Source organism: Dendrobium catenatum, unplaced genomic scaffold (assembly GCF_001605985.2).
Source record: "Dendrobium catenatum unplaced genomic scaffold, ASM160598v2 fragScaff_scaffold_627, whole genome shotgun sequence".
NCBI classification, from domain to species: domain Eukaryota; kingdom Viridiplantae; phylum Streptophyta; class Magnoliopsida; order Asparagales; family Orchidaceae; genus Dendrobium; species Dendrobium catenatum.
The window spans coordinates 642666-659670 of NW_021319089.1; the positions used below are offsets into that span (position 1 = coordinate 642666).

At 37.1% G+C, this 17005-nt stretch overlaps 1 protein-coding gene across 2 annotated transcripts in view; it reads left to right on the top strand.

Moving 5' to 3' along the window:
* LOC110112671 overlaps positions 1 to 16262 on the top strand; it is a 28242-nt gene extending 11980 nt beyond the window's left edge. The window contains exons 2-9 of one of the 2 annotated variants that reach the window (XM_028695368.1): positions 2651 to 3118; positions 14169 to 14202; positions 14302 to 14547; positions 14856 to 14945; positions 15546 to 15611; positions 15714 to 15805; positions 15925 to 15972; positions 16041 to 16262. In XM_028695368.1, the coding sequence (XP_028551201.1) occupies positions 2775 to 3118; positions 14169 to 14202; positions 14302 to 14547; positions 14856 to 14945; positions 15546 to 15611; positions 15714 to 15805; positions 15925 to 15972; positions 16041 to 16158 (1038 nt within the window). In that variant the 5' untranslated portion in view covers positions 2651 to 2774 and the 3' untranslated portion in view covers positions 16159 to 16262. Of the gene's footprint in view, positions 1 to 2650; positions 3119 to 14168; positions 14203 to 14301; positions 14548 to 14855; positions 14946 to 15545; positions 15622 to 15713; positions 15806 to 15924; positions 15973 to 16040 lie in introns of those variants that run through there. The other variant, XR_003700942.1, reaches the window with a different exon arrangement.
* Positions 16263 to 17005: the final 743 nt, after the last annotated feature.

Below are 17005 nucleotides of genomic sequence, written 5' to 3' on the forward strand. Positions count from 1 at the left end.
GACCTGCATATTGTTTCCAGTGTCGTGCTTTGATTTCAGTTGTAGGCTTTGGTAAACTGCTGGGCTATTTAAGCTCATTATATGTGGTTAATATTTCAGGTGCAGAGCCTCCCGCGGGAAGCTTCTTCGATCGCTGTAGCTTTGTTTTTTTGTAGCCCTTGGTAGGCTTTTGTTTTGTAGCCGTATGACTATTGTACATATTCTTTTGGACTCTCTTTGGACTGTGTTTATGTTGATATGTGGATTATAGTAGATGTTGTATTTCTTTCCTGTAATGCAATTATCTCTAGATGACTGTATTGATCTGAACGAGAAAAAAAAAAGAATGAAAAAAAAAATAATATGGAAAAAGAATGTCAGATGAATCCTTTCACTATTGATATCTGGGACGTTACAATACCTACCAGGTAGGATAGTTTTCATCTTCCAAACATATATCTACCTCAATACCCAACATGCACTATATGTTAACCTTAGAACCTAGGTTAGGGGATTATGTTCTTTATTTCTTTTTACATATCTATATTTGTATTTCTTTTAGTATTCATGCTTTATGTTATACTTCATTTTATTTTTCATTATAAATTTTAAATTGTTAATTGCAAACTCAAATCCCAAAATAAATTAAAAGACATCTTATTACAACTTTTGACTAGATGTTAAAACTGAAACTTTTAGTTAGGCAATAAAACAATCAACACCAGAACATTAATTGACACCTTGAACCCCATAATTTATACACTAAAACTTACTTATTTTACAAAAAAACATAAACTGGTGCACAACGGACACTTGCATGCATGGTTTGAGACTAGTTCTTGCTAGTGTTTAGGGAAAAGTTTTCTACTCGAAACAAAACAAAATCGTTTTAACAACATAGCAAGATAAATAGGAATATAGAAATGATGAATTGCGTTTAGGATAGAAAGAATGATCCACCATTCATAGTCAGGGGACATTATGATTTCTTAGATGTCGGCCCCAATCTTATTCTTAAAATAATAGTCTTCCCTATCTTTCAATTCATATAATCAGACATCATGATTTCAAAGTGTTAGGTGGAGTTTAGTTGGCAGTCCTATCAAAACATGATCATAAGTCTAGAAGAGTCGGGCTTTCTTAAATCTTCAGCAGGGTGAGAGATATAAGTCCTATTACATTTCTTTAGATTATCTGAGTTACTATTATGTAATTACTCATCTTAGTTCTAAGTTTTAAGGCTGATTGTGCATCGTAGACCTGCACCTATTGGGCATTATCTTGATATGGTGTTCAGGAATATAAAGAGCAATGTCTTTTGAGAAAGAGGTTAGTTTTTGAGAGACAAGAGCCTTGCGAGATCAAGGGGTTGTGTGAGAGGGGTTTTACACACGGTTTCTCCATGAACAATCACATTCTTCCTCCAAGATTCATTGTTTTACTTGAGGTAAACTCTGAAAATAGGCTCGTGGCATCAATGGATCTAGCTACTCCACCACACCTGGTTGATGTAAAGGGATTCAGGTTCTTTGCATCACCAAGAGGGTGAAAAGGATTTTTGCTTCTCTGCTTGTGTATTTGGTTAAAATTTTTTCAAAGAAAAGTTTTTGAAAAAGAAAAATTTTTAAAACATCAATTCACCCCCTTTTGATGTGTCTTGGCAGTTCAATAAGGTTTAACATTCTCATTTGAACTTTCAAATATATCATCAATCCAATTATTTATTATTTAAATATATAGATCATATAGATGTTAATGGTAGCATTTAATGTCATCGCACTAATATATTCTAATCAAATTGTGTATGTTTGTGTCCTTAACAGCTTGTAACTATCTCTTAACATAATTTCACAAAAAATTAAATATATATTCTAAAGATATTTTGCAAGTTTTTTACTTATGAAAATTTAGGGTATGCTATTGAATGCTTTTATAATAACTATCTTAATTATTTTTCAACTTAATAATCTCGTCTTCTTACCTTAAGGGATAAAATTGAGCCCTTGGTATTCCAAAATATTGTTTATATAATTCGTAATTTTGATTTTTTATTCTACCAACTTCAAGGAATTTAAGAAGGCAAAGTTAAAATTTTATGCTCTAGTGTAATGGTAAGTGGATAAATATGTCTCTGACTATTCCAACTAAATGTCTCTTATCAACTTTGTTGACCTTTTTAAGTTGATTAACAACAAAAATTTGCTTAATTACCATCGAGCTTAATTAAAGTTCTTTGCAAAAATCAAATCACATACTTTACCATTGCAAATAACTCGAGCCTTGTTTTTTATGTCAAATTCTTTTAATCACGCCAAAATTAATATTTCGCTGAATAAAAGTTTGACCCGCTATTATCATTTCTCCCAAACATTGTATTCGGATGTGTTAGTTGAATTTATGACATGAAAAATAAAATTTTCATTTACTGATTTGAAGATCTTTTTAGCTTTTATTATCTTTTTCTCTCTCTCAAATTATAAGAAAGTTGACTTAAATTATGATTTTTTTTTTTTGAGATTTTAAGGCAATCAATATAATCGAAATCACATGCCCATTTACGTTTTAGTTTTTTTGAATGATTGATTTTAGCGTACGATTTAGTTTCTTTGAATGATTGATATTTAGCGACAAGTTGTCCCAAAAAATTTTCCTTAGGGCTGTTTCTCAACAGGATTTCTGCAGGATTTGAGCAGGATTTTAGCCAAATCCTGCCAAACGGCCCGCTAAATCCCATCCCGAGCGATCTGGTGGATCTGTCGAGCTTTCAATTCAGTAGTAGGTCTACGGGCTTTTTTATGGCGTTGGGATTTCTTTCTGTACCTACACATATGAATACTTTCGCTTTCACTAATCGCTTGTGGTGGGAAATGAAGGAAGACCAAGGGTTGGCGTACTGGATGAGGTGGCAGGTCGTCGTCTGCGCGTTGATCGCAGCCCTACCGTCGCTGATTGCAATGGCTGTTATTTTGAAGGCAGAGAAGCAGCCGCTGAGCGCGGCTTCTCTGTGGACTCCCTGCTGGAAAAAGTTGAATCCGTACTGGTTGCTGGCATACAGAGGCCTTGCGTTTCTGTTCATGGCCTTGCTTCTGGGTCAGATGGTCCTCCTCAGGGGTGCCTTCAACTTCTTCTTCTATACTCAGTATGGCCTCCTCTTTTTCAATCATTCTTGATTTGCTTTTGCTACTTCGTGTACCTTTTTAACCTTGATCTTATCTGCATAAACTCTTCTTCTGCTTGGATTTCTTTTCGGTTTAAAAATATTGTCTTTTTCGAGTAACTGGCAATCGCGGGAACGATTTGCGGCATAGGTCACCTTCATAACTGTTCTTTTCATGGATTAGATTGTGCCAGATGGCAAGTATGGAATAGATAATTGCATTTGTTGCCTTTGTGACGACATTGCGAGTGTAATTGATTGGATTAGAAGCTAATGTTGATAGTATTGTTCACTGTTTATTATCTAATTATAATAATAAAATTCTCTTTATAGTACGAGGAGTTCTCCCCTGTATTCATCCTTGATGATTTGCCAAATTAAAACTGCTTCCATAAAAACAGGTACCATGATCCGTCACACGTAGACATTGGATGGTGGCAACCGTTGAACATTTAACAACACCCTGGCCTAACTGGGTGTTGCCAAGCCTTCATCTAGCTTAGATGGCAGCCAAACAACTGCTGCCCACATTAGGACTTACCAACATGTGATCCAGATGAGGCTTTCTCCCCTATCCTTGGTTGGAAGGTTACATGCAACTACAGGACCGTGATGGCTATATATTGTCGCAGGCCTTCAACACTACAAGGTGGCTACTATCACTCCTTGGCTAGTAGCTCTTACCACCCTTAAGATCATCATGCAAATTACAATGACGGTAAATGTCACTCGCACATGACATGCTACAATTTAATTCAAATATAGTGAAAAGTATGCTATGGATGATTAGGTTTCGAACTAAGATTAGATTTGCTATATTAAATTAGGGTATTTGAATGGAAAGATAAGATAATTGGTGGACACAATGATTAGATAAAGATTGATATTGCTTGTTTTCAATAAACTAAATGGAATAGGAAAAAATCTTAAGCATATTGGGGAAATTTAAGTTATTAATAGTTGAAAATGTTAAAAATAGAAGTAGAGTTCGGATAATATTGTATAGAGAGTAGAAAGATAAAAGTCTTGAGTTAAATATGAGAGTTGTTAAGGTGATTGTTATTTAGTTAATTACTATGTGGGCATCCATTACTGTTTAAAGTTCTTAAGTTAGATTAAAAATTATTGTAAAGGTAGAATTATGGGAAAAATATTGCTACACAATAAACATGAGGAAGTGTGAGTAATTATTATAAGTTGTGGCCTTTCAAAATTTACGTTGCGGCCTCTCCGCAACCCCTTTCCTTTCGTGAGGAAAGTTTTAACGAGTTTAAGTTTCGAGATAAATTTTCAGAAGACTTATTGGTTTTAAATAAAATATTACCCAAAGATTTCTCCCTCATTTTGCAAGGACTTTATGATCTAAGTTTAGTTTTCCTATAGGCGCAAGCCTCTATAGTTAATTACCCCTTCCGATAATGAGAGAGAACTTTCGATTAATGCTAATCGTCGAAAAGATACGTAGTATCCAGCATATAGTAGCAGCATAAATTGATATGAAAATTGAAATTTATATCACTATGCACTTAAAATGAATGGTGGGGGGAATGATGATAAATCCAATCAAAATCTCATAATTCCATCATCCTAGGTCATCATAATCCCTACTTTACTTAGTCAGAGGATGTAGTCGACCCAACCTGATTGAAGGATCCTTGTCGGTAGTCATGGGTTACTTCGTCCAAGGTTCCTTGTAGATTTAGGGTGAATATTTGCCTAAGTAGATAAATTTGAGCTCACCTTACCTAACAGAGGGCTTTATACACTATTAGCCATCCTATTGATTCATTACTCAATTAATTAAAGCCATTAGGGAATATACAGACTTTGACCATGATCGTAATTTAGTAGTACCATTTGATAGCAGAACTACTCAGTCAAAGGATCCCTGTCATAACCGTTTACCTGTGGTGCAATTTGACGATGAAATCATTAGTTTGAGGACACATAATACATCCTTACTAGTAAGAGATGATTTGAGAATGAATCCTAGTGATATTCTCGACTAGACATTCGCTTTTTGTGAGCTGAATTGATTTCTAAACTTGTCCATCTTGGCAAACTATTGCGAAGGGTTGATGTGTATTTTGCTTTAAGTTATTAGATGATTAAATCTCAACTTCAAATATTAGTTATTATTAATAGATGTAGAGTTTTGAGTCACTGATAGATTCTTTTATAGTCAATCCCTTCGGTTGATATTTACATTCAACATGGTCATCGTTGGGGTAATGTTAAAGTCAATTTAGATGTTTGTATTTTTTAGAAATTTGGGAGGTATTTTAAATATTTTGGGTCCCTTCTAGTTGAGATTTTCTATCAACATAGCCATTATCAAAGATATATAAATAGGTTGTGTATCTGTCATTTGAACCATGTCAACTCTGACAGCCAGCTAATAGAGGGTTGTGTTTAATTATTGATGTTGTAAGTTATCATGCTAATATTGAGAATCAAGAGTTTTATGCTTTTCGCAATGAACATTTCTTGTAATAGACCTTAAAGGCCTAATATGAACTTATAAAATCAAATACTCCAATCGGCGCTATGATTGTGTATTTGTTCAGTAGTTCAAGTCATGTCAACCCCGGTCCATTCAAAGAGAAGGATTGAACTTGAACTCAAGTTTACTTTTGTCCTGCATAACATCCTTAGACGTCACATGTATATATACATCATACTCATCGGGGCCCATGCTGATATATACTTTTGAATGTATTTTGCATAATGTATTTATATGGTAGCTATTTATATGTAATGCAGAAGGTGTATACGACAAATCTGAGTTTCCACATACACACTCATGTATGCATCTGCATGCTGACATGCTATCATATGCATTTGTATATTTACATGTATACATGTATGTTGGCATATATATTTATGCAATTTTAATCATGCTTGTATGATGTGTTAATATGCAGCATAGTAGCTTATTTCATTAACATAGCATATGGTATATTTGCATGATATATATGTATAGTGCATCCATGCATTGCTTGTTTATTTGCATGATGATTCAATGCTCTTGTGTAGTGCATGATGTGTTTGCATGTCAGCATAGCACGCTCTTCTACACAGTACATCTTGCATGTCGGATAGTGTATTTGTATAATATACTTTGCATATTAGGCAATGTGCCTGCACAGTGTATTCGTGTGTGTACTCTATATGCCTTTCAAAGGCTCTGGGGAAACCGAAGGGAAAAATCGTGCGACGCTGATCGGGAGACTTCTTTCTCTTGGATTGGAGATCTCGTCGCCGGGATTGGACGGTGCTTTTGTGGAGGGAAAAGGTCTGGTGGTGGATCTGGATGGAGAGATGGTGTGAAGAATGTGTCAGGGGGGAATGCTGTGGGAGATAATTCTGGAAGTAGCGGTGGAGATGGTAGGGAAAGGAGATTCTCATTGCCTGGGTTGGGAGGTCTTGCGGACCTTGGTGCTGGAGGTAGTAGATTGGTGTATGCCCGATCTCCGAGTAGAGCTGGATCTACTAGATCGGGTGGATCTGATGAAGTTTCGGATGCGGGGAAAGAGCTGGTTCTTTCTTCGGAGCTGGAGATCAGGGGATGGATGCACGGGATGTGCCATTGCAGGGGTCTTCTGATCGTGAGGAGGTGATGGAGATTCTTGGGGGATCTGAGGCTGAGGACTTCCTTAAAGAAGTTGTGGCTAGTATGGGATCTGTGGATCATTTAGAGGAGGTGGATTCTGTTGTGACTGGTGGTTGTGCGGAGGATGTGGAATAGAACGGAATGTTGATTACTGAGGAGATTATGCAGGAGGTGGCGAATGATAGTTCTACTGATGGAAAATTGGTTGCTGGTGACCAAGTGAGTCAAGGTGATATGGCTATTGATCCACAGCTGGCGGGAGAGATGGAAAATGAGGAGGTAATTTTGCTTGCTGCTGCGGAATCAACTGAAGTAAGTAAGGTAGTGGACAATCCTATCTTTGAACATGATAAACCTTTATTCATGTTTGGGCGGATGAGTCGTATTGGAGACCTTGGGAAGGTGGGTATGGCTCGAGTTGATAGTGAAGCTGGTTTGAATACTGAACGAGGCAATTGTAGTCTGAATTTCGGTGTTCTGGATAAGTTACCTGAGGTGAAGGGTGTACAGCCAATTAGGGGTGATATTGATGGTCTTGAATGCAATATCAAACTTAATTCTGCAGGATGCGCTTCAGGTGTTTGTGGAAATGATCAGACTGAAGAGTTTCCTTCAATCCAAGCGTGACAAACTCCGGCTGTTGTTAAGGCAGTTAAGAAAGAATTTGTTGATATGGGAAATGGTAGGAATGCATGGAAGAAATCCCCTGCTGTCAAATTAAATTTGAATGAAGAGGTAAACAGTTTTTTGCGGGAAGATGGATCAGTTAAATTGGACTTGAGCAAGGCTAGGGGTAATATTCAGAAGCTTAGCAGAACACTGGTTGGCAGCCTCTTAGGAAGGCGTCTTCCTTTTTGGGTTGTGCAAAATGAATTGCAAAGGAAGTGGAGTCATCTTGGTTTGACTCAGATTAAGCCATTGGGATCTGACTGCTTTCTCTGTTGGTTTGTAAATATGGAAGCAGGGGATAATGTTCTTATTGGTGGTCCTTGGTATGTTGCTGGTCAGATCATTGGGGTGGAGCAGTGGTCAACAGGGCTTTCATCTAAATCTTTTAGAGGATTTACGTCTCCTGTGTGGGTAAGACTTCCAAACTTACCGTTAGAATATTGGGATGAAGCTAATTTGGCTAGGTTGGCGAGGGGCATTGGGGAACCATTATTAATGGATGAGCAAACTAAGCTTTGGAATAGATGTGCGTTTGCGCGCATTTGTATTAGACTGGATTTATCTAAGAGATTACCTAAGGGTATTTGGGCTCATGGTTTGGAAGGTATGTTCTTCCAACCAATTGAATATGAAGGCATTCCTCAATTCTGTTTAAGATGTGGAAGGGTTGGCCATAAAGCTGAGCTGTGTAAGGAGTCTTGTGTTCTACCTAAGCAGCAGGGCTTAGAGATTGGTGATTCATAGAAACTGGGAGGTATTGAGGCAGCTGGTTCGGGATTGAAGCATGACCCTGCTTGTGATGGTAAGGGGAGAGTCTCAAACTCTGTAGTTGTAGATGTTGATCAAGGGGAATGGACAAGGGGAATGGACAATTGTCACTAGGAGGAAGAGATCTGTTAATAAATCTGGACAGAGATCTCAATCTGTTAGCAGCAAGCAGATAAATCCTTCTTCTAATTCTGTTTGGAGAGTTGTTGATAAGGTGCAGAAGGAGACTGGTGGTCAAGATTTGGGAGGGAAGTTGAAAGACAAGATACAGAAGGAATCAAATATCATGGATTATACTCAATACCGAAATGTTATTGAGGATGGCTCGGTACAGAACGAATCAAATAATATGGAGCATCCACAATTGCAGGAAGTTAATATGGAAATTTCGGTACAGAACAACATTTGTAACATGGAACAAATTGGTTTTCAGAATGTTGATATGGAAGGATTGGTAAGAGAGCAGAACTCTGAATTGTTGCCTGTAAATGATGTACATCATGATGTGAGGAGGTTATGGGAGTCCAAGGCTGGTATAAAGCAGGGCAGGGAAGTTAATGTTTCCCCTGCTCAAATGCTGGTCCCTAAGGTGCTGAAGTTCTCGGACTCCAAATCTGGAGTATTGAAAGGAAAAAACAAGATGGTTAGGAATTCTAAAATGCGATATACTAAGGAAATGACACAGTTTGGTCCTCTTCAGAAGTTGTCGGATATCAAAAGGAATAAGTTGAAGGAGCAAGCTACTCCGTCTAGTGAGCGTTTTGTTAATGTTATTGATAAATCTATGGACGGAAAATTTCAGGAGGAGGAATTTGCTGGTCAGTGGCAAGGGGTATATTCTGAATTTTATTGCTGCGGGGACGCTTCCCCTTTGGTGGATCATGTTTAACATCCTATGTTGGAACTGTAGAGGTGCTCGTAAGAGAAAGACGGGCAATTACTTACGGCACCTAGTTGGGGAGTATGATGTTAGTTTCATTGGCTTGTTGGAAACGAAGATGGAATCATTTAGCAGAAAAGAAGTTGATAGAATTGCAGGCAAAGACTGGGAGTTTGCTTTTGAACCTTCTATTGGTAATGCAGGTGGCATTTTAATATTATGGAAAGTTGTTGTTCTCTCCTTCCATTTTTTTTGTAAAACTAACCAATGTATTATGGGGATGGTTAATGGTACAAATGGTATAGTTTTGGAGGTGGCTGTTGTTTATGCTAATAAAGATAGATATGTAAGAAGGCAGGTTTGGGAAGATATTTCCAAGACACATAATTTGGATGCTCCCTTGCTAGTTGGGGGTGATTTTAATTGTATTATGTCACAAGAGGATAAGAAGGGTGGAAAGACTTTTCATTTCTCTGGGGCTGCAGGTGATATGGGAGATTTCATGGTAGCCAATGACTTGGTGGATCCAGGTTTTTCTGGTCCAGCTTTTACATGGACCAATAATAAGGATGCGAGCATGATTTTTTCTAGATTGGATCGGTTTCTGGTTAGCTCATCTATTTTGGATTCTTTTCAAGGATTAAAGGTACGACACCTTACTAGACTTGCTTCTGATCATTGCCCAATTCTATGTTCTTTTCAAAATGAGGTGAGAAGATCTTATTCACATTGGATAAAATTTGAAGATATGTGGGCTAGCTTTCCTAAAGCTTGGCAATTAGTTTGGGATAAATCGAGAGTGGATGATGAGGGTAAGGAGGCTTGCAAGCTCTATAAGAAATGTCAAAGAACTTTGAAAGCTCTATTTTTTTGGAGTAAAAACAAAGTTAAAATGTTAAATCAATTGAAGGAGGAGCTTGACAAGGAGATTAAAGTACTGTAGGAATTGTAATGTTTGCCGAGTGGTTTGACTGATGTACAAGCAGAAGCTCTGAAGTATAAAGTTCAATTGTTAAACAGTACTTTGGCTCGCCTAATGATGTGGTGGAAGCAACGAGCAAAAGTTAGATGGATTGAAGAGGGAGATGGGAACACTCGTTTCTTCCATTCGATGGCTTCGGCTAGGAGGAGAAATAATGGTATCGAATCTTTGAAACTTTCTGATGGGAATGTGGTCTCTAAGCAAAGTGATATTTTGAAGGGTATGCATGTGTTCTTTGAATAGAAATGGAAGGGACAAGGTGTTATTGAGCATGGATGGCCTTCCTTTGAGATGCAAAGGGATTATTTGTCACAATTTTCTGGAATTCTAGATAGTGATATCACCAAAGAGGAAATATGGGATGTTGTGAATTCTTTTGGCCGAAATATAGCGCCAGGTAGAGATGGGATTACAGCATCTTTCTTCAAGTTCTTTTGGGAGATTGTGGGGGAACAAGTGATAAGTGCTAGCTTGGAATTCTTTGCTGGTGGAGTTATGGACCCAAGTTGGAAGGAAACAGTTGTTGTGTTGATTCCAAAATTCATGAACCCAGATTATCCTTTCAAATTCAGGCCGATTAGCCTTTGCCAGACAATCTACAAGATTGTAGCAAAGGTTTTAGTCAACAGATTGAAAGGTGTTTTGCCACGGCTTGTGTCTGTGGAACAGGCAGCATTTGTTCCTAGTCGATCAATCTCCAATCATTGTTTATTGGCTCAGGAGTTGTTTAACAGATTTAAAGTTTCTAAATCAGCTTTGGGTCTCTTTGCATTGAAGGTAGACATGGAGCAAGCATATGACAAAATGAGTTGGAGGACATTGGAACTTGTTCTTAAACAGATGGGTTTCCCACCTAGATTCAGCTCTTGGTTGCTTAGCTGTGTTAAAGATCCAAATTTCACAATCCTGATTAATGGACAGCTTACTGATGGTATTAAAGCTGATTGTGGATTTCGTCAAGGGTGCCCTTTGTCACCTTATTTGTTCGTCATCTGTTCGGAGCTCCTATCTGCCAATATCCACCAAAATTACAAGGAGTTGGGTGTTCCAATCTGTGGTGGGGGACCTCCTGTCTCCCACCTTCTTTATGCTAACGATATTTTGCTTTTTGCAGGTACCACTATTCCTAATGTAAGGAAGACCTCTTCTATTTTGGAGGAGTATTGTTCTTGGACGGGTCAAAGAGTCAACAGGAGTAAATCTGCTATTCTTTTTAGCAAAAGGACTTCTTCTTCTACTAGATCCCAGCTTGCCAAGTTGATTGGTTGTAGAAAAGTTGAAGAGATGGATTATCTTGGGATCAAGTTAGCAGTGAGAAGACTGATTAAGAAGGACTTTGGTGCTTTGGTGCAGCATGCTCGTGCTAAGACATTGTCATGGGGAGTCAGACATCTGTCTTTGGCAGGTAGAGTTACCTTGATCAATGCTGTATTACTTCCATCATCTGTGTACATGGTGACTCATATGTTAGTTCCAAAATCTGTGCTAAATGAGATTGAGAAGATCTGCAGAAGTTTTTTATGGGATTTTGATGCTTCTCATAGAAGCATACATTATGCTTCTTGGGAAAATATTACTAAACCAAGAAGAAAAGGGGGACTTGGGTTTCATGCGAGTGTGGATTGGATTGGACCTCTCAGGTCACGAATTGCTTGGGATTTCATTAGCAAACCGACAGAGCTCTTTCAGAGATGCATGATTCATAAGTATGGGAAGTGGCCGTGGAGCGGTGGTTTCAAACGTGGTGATTCAAGTGTATGGAAGCTGATATGTGATGGAGCCAACAGTCTTAGCAGCTGTGTTCGTTGGAAGATTTGTAATGGTAGGAATATTGAGGTCTTGAATCATATCTGGATCTGGGATTTGGCTCTCTCGGTTTGGCCTACATTTTGTGATGTTGCAGCCATTGAAAACTTGATGGTAGCAGATTTTATTACCAATGCTGGAACTTGGGACACACAGAGATTGTTAATGTGTTTTGGTGTACATTTAGCCGAGAAGATTTCAGATATTAAAATCTGGAATAATGTTGATGCAGATTCCTTAGAGCTTATTAAGAACCCTCTTGGCTCTTCAATTTCAGCAACTGTTTACAATCAAAAGTTCAGGAGGATGATGATGTAAGTTTTTCATGTTTGAAAATGGGATTGAGGCCTCGGGAATGGATGTTTTGGTGGAGATTGTTTAAAGATATCATTCCAACGAATGCTTGGCTAAAATCTCGTGGTTTTGAGGTAAATGTAGATTGTCCAATTGGCTGTGGAGTTTCGGAAGACAGAGATCATGTTACTACCAGCTGCAAGCAGGTTTTGGATGTTCTTAAGGTGCTGGATGGTTGGGGATGGGCTACTCCACGGTTCTCTAAGTTTTTGGATCTTCAACTGGCATTGGAGGAAAATGTGAAAGCTAAAGATGTCAGGATGCTTGTGTACTGTCTTTCTGTGTTCCACTGCTGGACGAATAGAAATGCTATCAAACATGCTAAGAGAAGTTGTTCGCCGGTTTTTATGGCTGCAAGTATTTTGGAAGTTTTCAATCAAAGTTCTGTTCCTTTCCACTTGGAGCAACGGGGCATTAATCAATCCATTGGATTGTCTATTGATCCTTCTTGGTGCGCCCCCCCCCCCCCCCCCTTTCAGGTTGGCTAAAGGTGAATGTTGATGGTGCTCTTCTGAGATCTAATGCAGCAGGTGTTGGGATTGTTATTCGTGATAGCATGGGTAAGCTTATTGTGGCTGCGGGTTGGAGTATTTGCCATTGGGACAGTACTCAAGTTGAAATGTTGGCAATTAATTACATTGAGAAAATTCTTGTAGAGTGGATGTATGATTTCAAAGGAATTATTGTGGAAGGGGATAATGCCTCTGTAATTAGTTATATGCAGAAGGTTAAGGCTAAGGAGCTATGGAAGCATCAGTTTGGAGATTGGGAAAAATGGAATTGGATGAAATCATTCCAACAAGTTTTATTTGTGCATACTCACAGGAATTTCAACAAAGCTGCACATTTTTGTGCACAAAGAGCTATAGATGATACATTTGTGTGGGATATAGGAGATAGCTTTAATTGTAATATTCCTCAAGAATTCCTTAAGATTCTTGAGGATGATAGTTGCTCTTTTTCTTTGGCTTAGGGGTTTCTTTTAACCCTCTTTTAGTTTTACAGTTGTAATGGTTTTTTAAGAAATGCATATGCAAAAGTTCAGCTATATGCCTTTCAAAGCATTCGCAAAATTCATATGCATATCTTGAATGCATCAATGTGCACTTCAATGCATGAGGGTGGTATTTTTTGAAATATCCTAATTTGTTTGATTGCACATGTGATGATCATTTAGAAGATGCATAAGTTTTCATTTACAGGTTTGTAAATGCTTTCTATCCGCTTGTACAAAATTGCTGATGGTTGTGCAAGAGGTTCCCTTCTATAAACATCAGAGGTTTTATGGGGGACCTTGAGATTGGCAGTTTGATTTTACATTAAAAACATTTCGATCATTAGTTAGATTTGAGAAAGCCCCCACCAACATTTTCGGCTTCGTTTGTGACAGCTTTCTTACTGCTTCTTAAAGCAGTTTTCTAGTATAAAATTTTTTATTTTTTACTAAAAAGTTTATTTAAGAAGCAGTAAAAAAGCCGTCCCAAACGAACCCTTAATCTTCTCTCATTGTTGGCTTATATTGATGCATGAGATTCTGTCTCGAAAGGATCTTCTATTGCTTCTCTCCTTAATATAAACATATTTATGAATCTTACAGGTTGAGACTAATGCTTTGTTGCCAAATATACTAACTATTTCTTTCTTGGCTGACTCTATGTTCATTTAAGCATAAATTTCAATGCACTAAACTACTCTCATGGGTTATCAGGCAACATGTATATCCTACATGCGAAAATTCTATTGTCGAGTCATTTGTCAAATAATCATTTTGCTACAAAGAGCTGCCGGAACTCTGAAATATTAGCAATTATACTTTCTTTGCTATGTTTAAGTTATTTTTTTGTGTGAGTTGAACATAAATAAATTAAACGTGTGCTTTAGATTAAAAATAATGTTTTTTTCAGTTTGCTGACTTATGACTAACTGAATGCATTCTCAACCTTTGTTCATGGTATTGAAGGTGGACATTTGCACTAGTCATCGTTTATTTTGCGGTACACTTCTGCAACATTCTCCTAGTGTTGTTTGCTGTATCCGTTTTGGTAATCATTAAAATAATATCTTTACCTTTTTTTTTGTTGTATTGCTTATAGTTTGGTACTATGGCATCTGCTCATGGTTGCTGGACCTATTCAAAGCAACCTATTTCTGAAAACGAGGAGATAAGTTGCCTCCTTAGAGGAGACGTTGAACAATGTCATGATGCAGATTTGGCTCTTACAGGTATCAAGGACAGGGATGGTGATATATTCTCAATTTTTCGTGGTGAGCAGATGCATAAAAGAGTGCATGAAGAAAGAACGGGTCTATGGGGCCATTTCATGCAAATTGTCTATCAGGTTTAACCCGTCTCTCATAAATCATCCATTTGTGTTAGGCTTATTCTAATTTTTCTTTTTTGGCTCTATGCAACCTCATGCCAATCCTACAATTTGTAGAAATAATCACATTTTCCTTTATGCACCTTTGAGCAAAGAGGAAACTCTTGTAGTTGCCTTAATTTTTTCTCCACTTCCATTGTATGTTAATATCTCCTGATTATCCTGCTCTAATGTTCTGATTATATAATGGTTGATGTTTAATTCAAGTAAGCCATCCTCATTATTTATGATCATATTTAACTAGTAAAAATTTATGCTTTTGGCAGACGAGTGCAGGAGCTGTGATTTTAACGGATGTTGTCTTTTGGTGCCTTATCGTACCATTCATGTCTAATGTGCACTTCAGGGTGAATTTGGTTTGTATTACTCAACCAAGTCTTCTTTAGCTATGTAAGCAAAGCTATTAGCTTGTCTTTTCTTCCATGGTGGTCTTTTTGTAGAAATCAATTTCATTGATGCATTGACTATAGAAGTTACAAAAGAGGAAGTAATTACAGAAACTGGCATTAATTTGTCTCAGCTGGAAAACTTGAACATAATGTTGGATGCATGGTTGGAGGAGTTATTATTCCCCTATTTCATTTTCAGTCTTCACTGATATTGGGGAAGGACGGTTACAGCTAAAAACACCAAATATCTCATTTTTTTTCCTTCTCCTGTAGCCCTCCAAAACTATCGAAGTGTCCGAAGAGAATGTGATGGATGAAGATCTGTTGTTTCTCTTCACTTGAGCAATGCTCGGGAAGAGCTACAGGAATAAACACTTTAGCATCAATATAATCTAAATCTTATCTCATTGGAATAAACAGTTTAGCTTCAATATAAGCTAAATCTTAACGTGAGCTCATTTAATTATGGAAGTCAAGAATGTGATACTTTTCAGGAACTTTTCTAAAATTTAGTTCTAGTTAAGACTTTTTATAAGCTTTATTTAACATGATAACAATACTCCACAGATAATGGCCTGCTTGCACTCGCTAAATGCCATCTTTCTTCTTGTTGACACTGCGCTCAATAGTCTGGTAAGCCTAGGTACCAATACTTTACTCTGCAATCCATCATATGTTCTATTGTTTTTTCTTTGTTTTTTTCTTTTTTTTTTTTGCTTACTTCACTCATTTCAGCCTTTTCCTTTCTTTGGAATGGCTTACTTTGTTCTCTGGAGCTGTATCTACGTAACTTTCCAGTGGATTCTGCATGCCTGTGGCCTTAAATGGTGAGCAATACTTCTAAAAACATTATAGCTTGCTGGTACATGACCATCTTTTTCCATTCCTTCTATAATCTCTTCCTTAGCCTGTCTGTTAATCTCTTCTGTTTGTGATTACTCTTCAGGTGGCCTTACCCTTTTATGGATCTTTCAACTCCATTGGCACCGCTGTGGTAAGCATCAGATATCTTATGCACGTTCAGGTCTTCATAAAGCGCTCACAGGTTACTTCTAACTGCAGGTATTTGGCCATGGCCTTGATTCACATCCCCTGCTTTGGCATATTTTACCTGATTGCTAAAGCAAAGAACTCATATTTCCCTAAAGTTTTTCCCACATCATACAGACAGCTATTTTAGATGTTTCTTTAGTGAACAGAATGGTAGAATGCCTGCCTTCATTATAGCATAGCCCTTGAAACGTAAAAATCTCTGCTTAAAAGCATGATTACCTTCTTAGAAGACTTGATTTTTAGGAACTGGTGTCAAGCCTCTGGGGCCTTTGGGATTATTTCTTATTTCTTATTTTATTTTAATCATATTTTAATATAAAATAAAAATAAGTTGTGATAGTTGTTTTTAAAAGAGGAAACTTTAAAAAGGAGCTTAGTTGAAGATTAATTAAGAAACAAGTATACCACAACAGCATTAATCATTTATCCTACTGTGGGGTCAGCTAGAACCTTTTTTTTTTATGGGGTCAGCTAGAACCTTTAGTTGACGATTAGTAATCATAAGTATTATTAATTTCCTTCTTTTTTTAGAACTCCTAAGAGTATTTTTGGAACTCTATTATATGTTTTTTTTAAATCAATAAATATCATATGTAGATCCTCCTTATTCTATCTATACTTCTCCATCAAAACTCTCAATAAATGTATAACATCTTAAAACTGAAATTATTGTATAATTGAGTAAAGTTCATTTAAAATTAATTTTAATTCATTTTTCAAATGAACTATATTTTAATTTTATTTAAATTATATTTAATGGCTAAATTCTTTCTGTAGATAATGTTAAAAAACTATTCTCATTTATTGATATTACTGGTCAGTAATAACGAAGAGATTCATGTTTGTATGTCTATGTAGCCATCATTGATGGGAGGGCTGGACATATTGTGATCCTTTAAAGTAATCTAAAATAGATTGTTTTGTCAAATATATTTTTTAGGCCATTATGCTATTTTTATATCTTAAATAATTCT